This window comes from Mastomys coucha, unplaced genomic scaffold (assembly GCF_008632895.1).
Source record: "Mastomys coucha isolate ucsf_1 unplaced genomic scaffold, UCSF_Mcou_1 pScaffold20, whole genome shotgun sequence".
Lineage (NCBI taxonomy): Eukaryota > Metazoa > Chordata > Mammalia > Rodentia > Muridae > Mastomys > Mastomys coucha.
Window position 1 is genome coordinate 128,881,547 of NW_022196903.1, and position 14,616 is coordinate 128,896,162.

At 45.2% G+C, this 14,616-nt stretch overlaps 1 protein-coding gene across 1 annotated transcript; it reads left to right on the plus strand.

The window, feature by feature from the left end:
* Positions 1-2,293: 2,293 nt before the first annotated feature.
* Positions 2,294-14,058, plus strand: Ddx47 (DEAD-box helicase 47). Its single transcript, XM_031383652.1, has 12 exons — positions 2,294-2,425; positions 3,089-3,182; positions 5,434-5,622; positions 5,824-5,895; positions 6,055-6,173; positions 6,567-6,638; positions 7,282-7,398; positions 8,438-8,584; positions 9,372-9,509; positions 11,106-11,176; positions 12,019-12,148; positions 13,571-14,058. Exons 1-12 carry the CDS (start codon positions 2,339-2,341, stop codon positions 13,703-13,705), a joined length of 1,371 nt encoding a protein of 456 aa, XP_031239512.1. The 5' UTR covers positions 2,294-2,338; the 3' UTR covers positions 13,706-14,058.
* Positions 14,059-14,616: the final 558 nt, after the last annotated feature.

The window sequence follows — 14,616 nt, forward strand, 5'->3', positions numbered from 1 at the left end:
TGGGAGGCAGAGGCAGGCGGATTTCTGAGTTCAAGGCCAGCCTGGTCTACAGAGTGAGTTCCAGGACAGCCAGGGCTACACAGAGAAACCCTGTCTCAAAACAAACAAGCAAGCAAACAAACAAACAGCCAGAGAAATCCCTCTAGTCTGCCATGGTTCCCAATCCCAACTCTTTGCTGAGTTTCCCTTTACCGAGGCTGCACATAACATTTTTGCACCACATACTTAGCATCCATTTTGTCTCTAGAACCAGGGAAACAAAGACCATCTCTTGTCTCTTGTTTCTGAGGCAGTCTCCTTTCCCAGTTTCTTTTCTGTAGACCAGCATTATGGTGGGTGAGAGCAATGGTTTTTGTTTTGTTTTGTTTGTTTGTTTTTCCAGATAGGGTTTCTCTGCTTTTCTGGAACTCCCCCTGTAGACAGGATAGCCTTGAACTCATAAATTTGCCTGCCTCTGCCACCCAAGCTCTGTGATTAAGGGAGTGTGCCACCACTCTGGCTCGGGCTAAGGGCAACGTGCTAATAACATGGATCATGTCAGTTTTCTGCCCTCAATTTTTCTTTTTCTTTTTCTTTTTTAAAAGATTTATTTATTATTATATGTAAGTGTATTGTAGCTGTCTTCAGACACACCAGAAGATGTGTCAGATCTCATTACAGATTGTTGTGAGCCACCATGTGGTTGCTGGGATTTGAACTCAGGACCTTTGGAAGAGCAGTCAGTGCTCTTAACCTCTGAGCCATCTCTCCAGCCAGTTTTTCTTATGTTTAAGATAACTCCCCAACCCCCCATGCCTTTTACCATAACCCTAAAGGGTCTGGCCAAGTCTCACTACTTGCTTTGTTGTTATAGAAACCCACTTGACTCCTAATTCAAGATCTATGAGGCACATGTGTGAAGGATATCAGGCAATTGGGTTGAGTGCCTCTCAATTCCCAAGTCAAAGCATAGTCCCCTCCCTTGGCGTTTTCTATTTATTCTCTTTTACTTCCTGTTCTTTAGTTTCTGAATTCCAGCTTGTACATTTTATCTCAACTCCTCTCCCTCAGTGGATAATCATCACAAATGTTTTCAAGTGTAGTTTCTGCTTCTTTGTGTCTTAGTAGAAGGTTGCTACATCAATCCATCCATTCATAAACACACACATATATAATTTGAAACATAGTCTTACTAAATAGCCTTGGCTGTTCTGGAACTTGCTATGTAGACCAGTCAGGCCTCTACCTCACAGCAATCCACCTGCCTCTGTCTCCTGAGTAATGGGATTAAAGGCATGAGCCGCCACTGCTTATCTTCATTACATATTTCAAGTTTATGTCTTTCCCACATGGCCTCGGTACTTGGAGCCCTAAGGTATGTTCGACATGCACTGCACACTCTGCCAGAGAAAGGGATACCACAGAGGAAGGAATACCAGATCGTCTCTAATGACTCAATTTCAGAAGAGTGCTTTCAATATACCACATATTGAAAACACCAATGTCTCCCCCCCACTGGGGTACACTTGCAGGCACAGGGCCGTGCAACATACATTGTACCTCACTAGCTTGAGTGGTGCTATTCAGACACCTCACTGGTCTGCACAGATCTGCCAGTCTTCAAGAGTTGTCCCTTGAACTCAGAATGGCCTTTCTGTAATCAGTAAGGTCCCAACTCGAGTATTACTGCCTCAGAGACTCCTTCACTGCCTCAGAGACTCCTTCACTGCCTCAGAGACTCCTTCCCAATCTTGTAGCAATTCTGACACCTCTTTCTTCCAAAGCTTTGCTCCCCTATTTTTATGTAAGCTTATTACATCATAGCGCTTTTCATAGTTCAAAGTGGCCCATTATTATCTATGTATTGTTTGCCTTCTCTTTGCAGTGGAAGTTGATACTGTCCTGCCCTATCACAAGACACCTAGCACAGTCCAAGTATATGGTAGGTTGTCAATTGCCAAATATGTGAGGTAATGAATAGATAGTATTGTGATATCCATGTGTTTACATTTCGATAGTTGGAAAAGTGGTAAGCCAAAGGGAAGACAGACAAGGCTCCGGAAAGCCGAAACTGCAGAATGAAATCCCGCCTCAAGAAACCAATTAAAAAAAAAAATAAAGCGGATACCCAAAGGGTAGCAAAAAGGGATGGGCAGGTCATCAGCCATTTCTCTTGGCTCAGTTCTTAGGCACAGGGGCTTCGAGCCATTACTATTCTTCAATGTCCCACCTGTGTGGGGCGCTGCAACGCCAGACCAGCCAGCCAGAGGCGTTCAGAACCTACACTCTGGGAAAGGAATTTCCTACATTTCCCAGCACTCCTTGCGCCTCGGCCCCACTTCCGGAGTCCACGAGCAAGATGGCGGCCGGCGAGGAACCCGATTGCCCCTCCGAAGCTCTCCAGACAGCTGCAGAAGAGGAGGAAACGAAAACTTTTAAAGACCTGGTGAGAGTGGGCGATGCCGGTATTTATTTTGTGATGTTGGTGTTAGACACACCCAGGGCTCGGGCACTTTTTATCCCAGCCTGGATGGTACAAAAACACCTTGGGGCCTAGCTCATGCTTCCTTCGGGCTGTGAGAAACTCGGGGTCTCTTCACGCTCCCTCGGGGGCATTTGCCTTGAAGGATGCTGCAAGTCCTGAGAGGCCCCATTTGCTTTCCTCTCCATTTAGTATAGAGCTGTATGGTACCCAAGGGTCACGCGTGACCTCGTTACAAGAGGCAAGTTGTTATGGTCTGTGCCTCACTTTACACATGTGTATGTAATAATAATAATAATAATAATAATAATAATAATAATAATAATAAAATACACGTGTGTATAACAACAACAATAACTTGGTAGAATAATAACTAGCCGCTTGTCAGAACTGATTTGACGGGTTAAATGAGATGATACATGTAAAGCAGTTGACACAGTCCCTGGTGACTAGAAATTGTCTCAGAAGCTGTCCCATAGTGTCCATATAAAGCAGTGTCTGAGATGTAAAATTAGGTAAAGTGTAAAGGGCTACATCTCACCAGCAGGATGGTGCTGATAAAGGTATTTAAAATGAAGGGATATGAGGATGGATTCTCTGCTAAAGTACGGTTTTCTGAATTTAAAGGGTGTGACAGATGTGTTGTGTGAAGCCTGTGACCAGTTGGGATGGGCAAAGCCCACCAAGATCCAGATTGAAGCTATTCCTTTGGCCTTGCAAGGTAGGTTGGAATTACATACACAGGTTAGTACAGAGTCAGGGTGACATTATGCACAGTTTTTGTATTGCTTTTAAGAGCTATTGCTGGCACATTTCAAGTGGAATAAAGATATATTCTCTCTCTGGAAATGACCAGAGACTACTTACCACCGAGTTCTTAACTCAGAGGAGGCAGAGGTGGGAGGGGAGCTGCAAGACTTTGCCTCAAATAAATAAATAAAGACAGGTGTGATGGCGGTACAAGCCTGTGCTGTCTGGAAGGTAGACACTGATGTTAATGAATGGAGGGATGACAGTTCTAAGCCCCAGAACACTCTGCTGTCTGAATTTGCATGGCAGATCCTGACTCAGTTGGTAAGCTCTAAGAGATAGGAATTAAGAATCCACCACACAGCTGGGTGTGGTAGTGTACGCCTTTAATCCCAGTACTCCACGGGCAGAGGCAGGCAGATTTCTGAGAGTTTGGAGCTAGCCTGGTCTACTAAGCAAGTTCTAGGACAGCCATGACATTTATACAGAAAAACACTGTCTTAAAGAACAAGCAAACAAACAAAACCCCCCAAACAGAAAAAGAATCCATCATGCTTATTCTGCAGCTCCCAACCCCCTTGGTCAAGCCTTTCTTGAAGTTGTCATCTTTTCATTTCGACACAGTATTTTCCCAGCCTGTCTCTTTAGCTACTGTTTCTTCCCTTTTGGTTTATAGTAGGGATTCTATCCTCATCCTCTTTCTCCTTATTCTAAAATAACTCGTACCTACTGAGTTAGAATTTTCAGGTGTAAAACCAGGTGGTGGTGGTGGTGCATACCATTAATCCCAGCACTCAGGAGGCAGGGGTTGGCAGATTTCTAAATTTGAGGCTAGCCTGGTCTACACAATGAATTCCAGAACAGCCAGGACTACACAGAGAAACCCTGTCGCAAAAAAACAAACAGAAGAAGAATTTTCATAAGTGGGACATACCCCTCATAGATTGTACCTCTGATGTGTATGCCCCTCAGGAGTGTGAACCAGGTGGAAATTCATGGCTCTCATGTCTGCATTGCTAGTTTGCATGCTTTTGTGTGAAGGGGGAAAGTGAGATTATGAAGATGCTCATGGGTCACGACTAGTTATGGCAATCAGGGAGATTTCATTCTGCTGTTCTCTAGGAAGATGAGCTCAAGGCCTGCTGGCATAATATATCCCGTTAGCTTGTAGCTACCTCTCTCTGAATCTGAAGTTCTCTCTATCCAGAATCATTAACTTCCTCCCAGAACTGATTTTTCTATAGTTCCTGCCTCCATTTTTGGCTTGTCAGTTTCCCATACTAAAATTTATGTCACCCACCACATTTCTTTCAACCAGTGTTTGTTCGCTTTTATGTTTGAGATGGATCCTTGCTATGCTGTCCAGTCAAACGCCCAGGTCCACATATTCCTCTTTCGCCAAGCCTCGGGTGTAGGTGGGACTGAGCTGTGCTGCATCACGTGCGCTGTTCAGCTCCTTGCCTCATCCAGGGTCATCTTCCTGAAGAATAACATCGCTTGTGAAATTCCCTGCTTATCAGAACGCAAGGGGGGGTGGGTTATGACCTCCTTCCTAGCTTCATTCCCTTCCCGTATAATACCTTAGCATTCTGCCCAGGTAAAACTTGTAGATCTGTTAGCCTGGCATTCCCCTTCATGAACTTGTTATATTTCCTAGGGGTCTGTGTTAAGGGCCTTATCAAATTAAACATCTGTGTTGGTAAGATCGCTCAGTGGTTACTGCTGAAAGTCATGACCTGAGTTTGATTTCTGGGACCCACATGGTAGAAGTAGAGAACTGATTCCTATACTTTGTCCTCTGACTTGCCGCAGTTACACATGGAAACATACACACACATATACACAGAGAGAAAAAACACATACATAAAACAATTTTAGAAATTAGCTCTAAGTTAAATATCTTGTTTTGTTTTGTTTTGTTTTGAGACAGGGTTTCTCTGTGTAGCCCTGTCTGTCCTGGAACTCACTCTGTAGACCAGACTGGCCTAGAACTCAGAAATCCGCCTGCCTCTGCCTCCTGAGTGCAGGCCAGCTTAAACATATTTTGTATTTGTCCTGTTACTGAATTTTAGCTAATCTAGGGTAGAGGCCATGCCTTTTTCGTTTATTCAATCTCTAATTCACTAGGAAGACCTTGTGCCCAGCATTATGCCAGTACAGAAAACTTTGAAGGAACTCAGAGTGCATTTCTTTGTATAAGAGTTTTGTTTTGTTTCTTGCAGGTCGTGATATTATCGGGTTGGCAGAAACGGGATCTGGAAAAACAGGCGCCTTTGCTTTGCCCATTCTGAATGCACTACTGGAGACTCCCCAGCGATTGTTTGCCCTGGTCCTCACCCCTACTCGAGAGTTGGCCTTTCAGATCTCTGAACAGTTCGAGGCCCTGGGGTCATCTATTGGAGTGCAGTGTGGTAAGTGCCTGAGCAGGGCAGAGCCTTCCCCACCACAAGTGGGGAGGGAGAGCGGGAGGGAGGCACGGTTAGCACGGTATTGACTTAAGGAGCTGGCGTTGTGGTTTAGCCTTGGGAGTGGGTGGACAAATGGAAGTAGAAACCTAACATTGGCTTGAAGGTACTCGCTGAGAAGGCTCTGTGTTTGCTTTGTTTCTGCAGCTGTCATTGTTGGTGGAATTGATTCAATGTCTCAGTCACTAGCATTGGCCAAAAAGCCACATATAGTAATAGGTGAGTCACTGACACAGGTAAATACCCCCATGGCCATGTCAGGTGGCACCTGGGGGGTGGACCTGTGACTCTGCTTAACTCTTCTGTGTCTTCAGTGTTTTCTGAGAAGTAGATCCCTATCTTACCCCTGGGTCCTTTCTCCTTAACCTTTCTTGGTAGCTACTCCTGGCCGACTGATTGACCATTTGGAAAATACCAAAGGCTTCAACTTAAGAGCTCTAAAGTACTTGGTCATGGATGAAGCAGATCGGATACTGAACATGGATTTTGAGACAGAGGTGAGTTCTTTTTGTTTGTTTGATGTTTGTTGTTCATTTTTGGGGATAGGGTTTTTGGTAACAGTTCTGGCCGTCCTGGAACTCACTCTGTAGACCAGGATGGCCTTGAACTCAGAAATCCACCTGCCTCTGCCTCCCAAGTGCTGGCTCTTAACTTAGCTTCAAATTGTTCTTTTCCTTGAATGGCATTTATAAAGCATAACGTCTGGTCTAGTATCAGAGTGTGAATATTCAGTCAATTCTAGCTGAACATTCGAATTGTGTTTTAAATCCTTAAACCTCCAGGGTTTGGTTTCTCAGTCCTGTCTCGTCTCCAGACATCCCCTATACTGTGCAGAGAACCTACAGACATCTGGTCTAAATGTCACTGTCATTCTTTCCTGTGTGCTCCAGGTTGACAAGATCCTCAAAGTGATTCCCCGAGATCGGAAAACATTTCTCTTTTCTGCCACCATGACCAAGAAGGTGAGACTTGCTTGGTCTTCCGCTTTCCTCTTTAGGAGTTGACACACACAGGAGCAGGTGGATGTCAGTTCCAGGCCAGGCTGCTCTGTATGATAAAACCCTGTCCATAAAACCAAATATTAAGCCAGGCAGTGTTGGTGCATGCCTCTAATCCCAGCACTTGGGAGGCAGAGGCAGGTGGATTTCTGAGTTCGAGGCTAGCCTGGTCTACAGAGTGAGTTCCAGGATAGCCAGGGCTATACAGAGAAACCCTGTCTTGAAAAACAAAAACAAAAACAAACAAAAACAAAAATTAAAAAAAAGGTTTTTTTTTTTTAAAAGAAGGAATTGATATATGAGTATCCCAGTTATTTGGGAGGCTGAGGTAGGAGGATGACAAGTTTAAGGCATGTGTGGACCGGAAAGTAAGTTCAGGACCAGCTTGGGAGGCCCTGCCTCAAAGTAGAAAGTAAAACTAGGGTTTGAGTTGTAGCTAATAGGAAAATCTGTGGTTAAATTTGGTGGGGGGAGGTCCTGGGTTTAATGTGTAGTGTGCACATGGGAAACACACACACACACCTATGTATTAGAACGATAGTGAAAACACATGAAAGTAAGAACACTGAGCATTGAATTGGCGTGCTATTCTGTTTTCTATCTTTAGGTGCAAAAACTTCAGCGTGCAGCTCTCAAGAACCCTGTGAAGTGTGCTGTGTCCTCTAAGTACCAGACCGTTGAGAAGCTGCAGCAGTATTACCTTTTTATTCCCTCAAAATTCAAGGTAAAGTGTTGACTTTGTCATCGCTGCCATTCCTGTCCTCACCAAAGCATCTGAGAATATGTCAACTCTCGACCAGCTGAGGGCTGCATGTCCAACTTATGTTTATTCCAGATAAAGTGAACATGCCAGGAATTCATGGCATTACAGCAAAGTAGAAGTCCTGATAAAATGGTAGCTTTCTCCCCAGACCACCCCTGCAGTTGATTTTCCTTCCTCTGCTTACTTCATGGTTACTGTGGAAAGATCTTGCTTGGTGGCCAAGTGCAGATCTTGTGTGTGATGTCGGGATGTATTAGGGTGCTTGGTTCACAGAGTGCATAGTAGCTAGCCAGGAGTGGCAGTGCATGCCTGTGTCCCTAGCACTGGGAACCTGAAGCAAGAAAGGTCACTATAGGTTCAGTGCCAGCCTGGACCTTACAGTAAGTTTGAGGCCAGTGTGGATTCCATAGTGAGACCTGTCACACCTGCACAGATGAGGGATTGACATGGCTAGGGCAGCTTGGAAATCAGGAAGTACAGGCATGGAGAAGCTGGGATGGGGTGGGCTGTGCCCTTTGATAGTTGACCAACAAGGACTGAGAAAGTCGGCATGTTTGTTTTATTGTATACACGAGTAGGTTTAGCTGTTCTCTAGAACGGGGCTCTGACAGGGAGCAGTCTTGGCTCTGCACATCCCGGAGCAGGAGCCTGTGCTTGATACTTTCTCTACACTGTCAGCACCAGCACACTGATGGTGTCTGAGCCTGACCACAGAGGGCATGCTGTTCCCACAGCTCTGAGGTATTGGGGACCTTCATGGCCATTTCATGTCAGTAGCACACCTGTCAACAGTAGCTCAGGACTTAAATCTGCTCCTTACACTTTTACTCAGGGGTCTCTCCAGTCCCCACAGAGACCTTGTCCAAAAACCTGGGAGAAGTATAAGGCTCAAAGCTGGTGGTTTGCATAATTGAGACACTCCTATAGACGTCTCTCCCACATGATGCTAGGTCCTCAACCCTTCTTCCAGGTCAGTTATGTACCTTGTTCTGTGATTTAGGATACCTACCTGGTTTATATTCTCAATGAATTGGCTGGCAACTCCTTTATGATATTCTGTAGCACCTGTAACAACACTCAGAGAACAGCTTTGCTACTCCGAAATCTCGGGTTCACTGCCATCCCCCTCCATGGACAGATGAGTCAGGTAAGGGTTCTTTACAGGAACTGTGGGGAAGAGGAAGCAAACCCCGTGTCAGTAGATGACTGCAGCAGAGACGGGGCACCAGAGCCCATGGCACGCTCCTGGTTTATGGCGGGCCGTGCTCATTGCACACTCCTGGTCTTTGTATGCTTACCTTGTCATTCAGACAGCAGGTGACTAAGATTGGAATAGGTCATAGATAGGCCTGGAGAGGTGGCTCAATTGGTAAAGAACTTTCTGTGCAAACATGAGGACCTGAGTTTGAGCCCTAGAAATATCCAGAACTGGGTGTGGTGACATGTGCTGTGGAGACAGCCAGCTTAGCCTAACAGTGAGCTTCAGGTCAGTGAGCTGGAACTGTGGAGCTGTGAGCTGTGGGAGTTGGGAACCAAATCTCCTGGAAGAGGAGAAAATGTTTTTAATCACTGAGACATCTCTCCATCTTCAGGAAAGAGTCTCAAAAAGGTTGTCACAACACCCAGTGTGTCCTCTGTATGTGCATACTGTGTGCACTGAGTATACATGTAAATAGACATATACATCTCAGAGGCTTAGGTCTGACGTGTGAGCTTTTGAGTTGATGTGTTGGCACTGTTGATTGTCTGGTCTTAAGTTTTTGTTGTTTCCATACTTGTTTTGACTGCGAAGCCCCAGCTTGGATTTAGAAGGGAGAAAGTATAAAAAAATAAAAATAAATTTCTCATTGTGTTTATTTTGTCTGTCTCCCATGTCCTGTATGTAAAGATTCTTTCATTTTTTAGGGTTAAAGTTTCTCATTTCTTCTTCTCAGAGCAAGCGCCTTGGATCCCTTAATAAGTTTAAGGCTAAGGCGAGGTCCATTCTTCTAGCGACTGATGTCGCCAGCAGAGGTCTGGACATACCCCATGTGGATGTAGTGGTCAATTTTGACATTCCGACTCATTCTAAGGTGAGTTCTGCTGTTGGCCTGGACTTCCTAGTTCCGAAGTTTGTTTGCTAAATAATGTGTTTTTGTTATTTGTTTTCCGTTAGTTATAATGCAGTGTTTTATCCTCTGTTCAGTATCAAAAACAGAAAGTGGTGAGGTAAAGCTTGTTTGATAGAACACTTACCTGGAGGGCATAAGACTCAGTTTGAGCTGTAGTACCAAAGAAATTGGGTGTGGTGCCCAGGTCTGTAATCCTAGAAACTGGGTGTGGTGCCCAGGTCTGTAATCCTAGAAACTGGGTGTGGTGCCCAGGTCTGTAATCCTAGAAACTGGGTGTGGTGCCCAGGTCTGTAATCCTAGCACTCAAGAGGTGGAAGTAGGGAGATCAGGACTTCAGAGTCACCGTAAGAGACATCGGAAGTGTAAGGCTAGCCTGGGCTACATGAGACCCTGTCTCATAGCAACAACTGAGAAAGCTCTTGACTGATTTATTCTCACTGTTTGCACATGCCTGTTTATAGCATTAGCAGATGTGAATGCGAAGATATCCAGAGAGAATTCCTGGACACAGTCTAAGGCGGCAAATACAGCACATGCTGTTTACAAGCACAGCTTCTCTGCCTAGTATCTCAGCATTTCTCAGTCTTGGCACTGTTAGCATTTGGACTGGTGGATTCTTTGTCTTGGGAGTTGTTTGTGTATAGTATGCTTAACATTCCTTGAGTCTAGTAGACAGTATCTCACACTCTTCTGGTTGTGACAACCAAAAATGTTTCTCTTGGCTCTTTATTGAGTTCTCACAGATAAGTTGCTATCTCTTTCCATATTCACATAACTCTAAAGACTGTGCATTCATTTCTAGCCCTGGTCTATAAATAGGAACTAAAGTTTAGAGACATGGTGGTATGCAGATAATTATGTAGGACCCCTAGATCCAGTGTCTGTCTATCTTTCTTTTTCTTTCTTGATTTATTTATTCATGTTTTTTATGTGTATGAGTGCTGTGTCTTCATACACACCTGAAGAGGGAATCAGATCCTAGTACAGTTGGTTGTGAGCAACCATGTGGTTGCTGGGAATTGAACTCAGGACCCACGAAGGAGCAGTCAGTACTCTTAACCACTGAGCTATCTCTCCAGCTGCCAGCCAGTGTTTTTCATTATTCAGTGTTGCCATAACCCTGTAGATAGTTATTGTAGGTTTGTCTTTGTATAAGAGAAAGCAGGCATTAGATGAATTTTGTGTTATGAGAATGTTTTTTAAAAAGAGGAGAAGGAGGAAGGAGAGGAGGAAGAGGAAGAGGAGGAGGAGGAAGAAGAGGAAACCGAGTGTGGTAATATTGAACGCTTTTAACTCCAGCATTTGGGAGGCAGAGACAAGTGAATTTCTGTGAGTTCAAGGGCAGTCTGGCCCACAAAGCATGTTCCAGGACAGCCAGGCCTGTCACACAGAGAAGCCCTGTCATAAACAAACAAAGAAGCAGATTTCTCAGCAAGTTTCCCAGGCCGTGTCCTCCATGTTCCAAAGGCATGTGATTTCTTTGAGAGGTTTGCAGCAGGACTTTACACACAACCCTTCTTGGTTCTGATGTGAATTTATTTTCCTTTTATGTTCCAGGATTATATCCATCGAGTAGGACGAACTGCGAGAGCTGGGCGCTCTGGGAAGGCCATTACTTTTGTAACACAGTGAGTAAAATCAACACGGGCTGAGCAACAGAGACTGACTGCAACCTCTGCCCGGTGCAGTGCTAGCTGTATAGACTCTCTCCATAGGCTCTGTGGGCGTGCACCTGTGGGCATGTGTGTCTGCCTGCCTGCTTGCCTGTCTGTCTGTCTCTCTGTGTGTAGTTACCTGGTTTTCATACATCATATGTCATACAGAAGCACAGTGGCACCTGCTGCTTCTTGGAGTACTAGAACTGGGAGCAGTGACCTTTCCCTTAATTCTGACAGGCTAGAATAACTATGTCTGACTTTATGTGTATAGGTGTTTTGCCTGCATGTATGTCTGTGTACCACCTGCATGTGTTGTGCCTGCAGAGGCTAGTAGAGGTCGAATCCCCAGGGCCTGGAGTTAGAGACAGTCATGAACTGCCATATGGGTGATGGGACTTGAACCATGGTCCTTTAGAAGAGCAGTCAGTGCTCTCAAGCAGCAAGCCATCTGTTCAGGCCATTTCAAAAGCTTACTCTTTGCTAGCTTCACATATGTCTATAATGTACCTTGATCATATTCTCCCAAATATCCCCTTGCCCCTTTGTGCCCACTGCTTTTTTCTATAACCCACTGAATCTAACTAGTGTTGCTGCATATGACTGAATGTGGAATACCTAGTGTTTTGCGTGGGTAATTTCCCAGCTGTCCGGGCATGAAGGTTGTGTCTTTACTTGTGTTTTGAGGACTCATATATTTGGCTTTGTTTATATCTGGCCGTGTTCTGTCATATGTGATGCCATGGCACTACCAGCGGAAGGTTGGAAGCCTGCATTGCCAGCTCAGCCAAGCCAGGCCAATTCTCCTTCCTTAGGTATGATGTGGAGCTCTTCCAGCGCATCGAGCACTTAATTGGGAAGAAATTGCCTGTCTTTCCAACGCAGGATGAGGAGGTCATGATGCTCACAGAACGTGTGAACGAAGCCCAGAGATTTGCCCGAATGGTACGCTGCATCTGCTTTCCGCAGCCTCTGATGAGCTTTCCTCACTGTACACTTGATGTGTTGTCCAGAGTCGAGATGAACAAATGAAAGTTGAGGGGCTTGTGGGAAATTCACCCCTGAGTCTGGGTTGGTGTAGTCTGAACAGGCTGGCCATATTCTCCTCCACTGTTTATGTGTCAGGCCTCCCCCACAAAGGTCAGTCTGAGGGTTAGAAGACTAGCTGTGGGTACAGTGAGCTTGGGCATTTGCCTCACCTCTCAGAACCACTCCCTTACTTGAGTACCTTCCGTGTATTCTCAGCACCAGGCAAGCTCATGTGAACTGTGAGTCTTGTAGCAGTAACAGCATGAGAGAAGATTCTAGAGGCAGCTGTCTTCCTGGAGAGCTGGAGTGTGGGGGCCTTTGCCTTTGGTGGTAGTGTTTTTTTTTTAATAACAGATACAGACTTGCTGTGGGTTTTACTCACATGGAATTTATGTGTGAGTATTTATAAAATTGCTGTCTGAGGTGGGGAAGAAAAGTGGACACAAATGTGCAAGCACATCAGTGCTACCTGTGGTTGAGTATGATGGCGTATGCCTATGATGCTAGCACTTTTGAAGCTGAGTCGGGGGGTCATTGAGAGTTTTAGGCCAGATCTGTACCTGGGGAAAAATCTCACAAAATACAGAACAGATTAAAATAGTAGCTGAAAAGGTGAACCAGGCCCTAGGGAGAACTAATTGTTGGTTTTTTAGCCATGATTAGAATTTACCTAATTATATGTGACTGTCATTTTTGTGGTTCACCAAATATAAATCCATGGGATTTTTTTTTTTTTTTCGGTTTTGCCCTTCTGTCCACCATGTGACGTTTTTGGTATTCTTAGATTTTTGAGGCAAGGTTTTGCTGTATAGCCCAGGCTATCCTTGCACTTACGTGTAGCCCAGATTGCCCTTGAACTCATGTCCAGCCCCTTGCATCAGCCTTCCAAGTGCTGGGACTACATCTGTGCACCTCCATGACCAACACATGTAAGCACTTTTTGATGGCTACATCGCATGTGTGTAGCATGGTTTACATTTGATGAAGGTTTGTCTTCTCCACTTTAACTAGGGCTGTGCTGAATATCCTAGAATACATTGCTTTGCTTATTTCCTTAAAGGAAACTTCTAGAAATGAGATTGACCAAGGAGTACACATATAGTAGAATTCATACAGAATGACTGATTGTCCCCTAGAAAAGCTGTAGCAGGTCATGTGACCACATCTCTGCCAGTCTTACTTCGCTTTCATGCTCTGGTCTCTGTGTATGAGGTCAGCCTTTCTGTTCATTTGGAGTTGATTCTTAGCCTTTGCGGGTGTCCTGTGACCTGAGGATGGCGCGTTGGGGGGATGCTATTAACTCGGGCCAGTCACATCCTCCTGTTTGCTGCCTTGCAGGAGTTAAGGGAACATGGAGAAAAGAAGAAACGGAAGCGAGGAGAGGACGCCGGAGATGATGATGATAAGGAGGGTGCCATTGGTGTGAGGAACAAGGTGGCTGGGGGGAAAATGAAGAAGCGGAAGGGCCGCTAATACTTTAGAAAGACTTCTGCTTGCCAGCTCTAAGATTCTGTCCAGAGACAGCCCGGCCAGCTGGGAGCTCATTCTCTCAGGATTGGAGTGTCTTTGCAGTGGGACTACTTTTACAGTGTTGACACAGGACTGGCCGATCTTCAGCTTGCATTCCTTACCTGTGACACAAGTGCCATGTGCTCTTCATGCTGCACTGCCTTCCTACCTGCAAGCCACGGCCTAGCTGAGGGAGCACTGTCTGGAGTTAGCTGTAAAGCTTTACAGGATGGTGTGTGAGCCACCTATCTCAGTCAACAGTCAGCCTGATGTGGATCAATAGTAATTATTATTATTAAAGATGTATTTTTATTATCTCTGTGTGTGCGTGTGTGTCTGTGTGTGTATGCACTTTTATGCAGGTGCCCAGCGGCCAGATGTGTTGGCTTCCCTAGAGCTGGAGTTGCAGGCAGTTTTGAGTCCGATGTGGATGCTGAGAATTAAATTCTGGTCCTTTAGAAGAGCAGTGTTCAAATTCTTTGGAGACCTTGCTATTGAAGGCTTTGTACCTCCTGCTGACGGGGACCTGTCTGTGTGATTATATGGCAGCTTAATTGGTTGTCTTTAATTGGATTAAGACATTAATTAACATGTTGAAAAGTCAAGAGCAAGATGATGGATAGCTTTGAAAGAGAAGTCCTGCTTAAAGGGAGTTGCATATTGGTGCAGCTGCAAAGGGCTTCAGAGCCCTGGAAACATTCATTTTTCTGGTTCCTTGGGCTAAACAGTTGTCTAGGGAATTCCAGGTGCTGGGGTTGTAGGTGTGTGCCACTGTGCCTGGGTTGTAGGTGTGTGCCACCGTGCCTGGGTTGTGTGGTGATGCAGGAGACCAAGCCCAGGGCTCATGTGCCTGCTAGGTTAGGACTACCAACAGA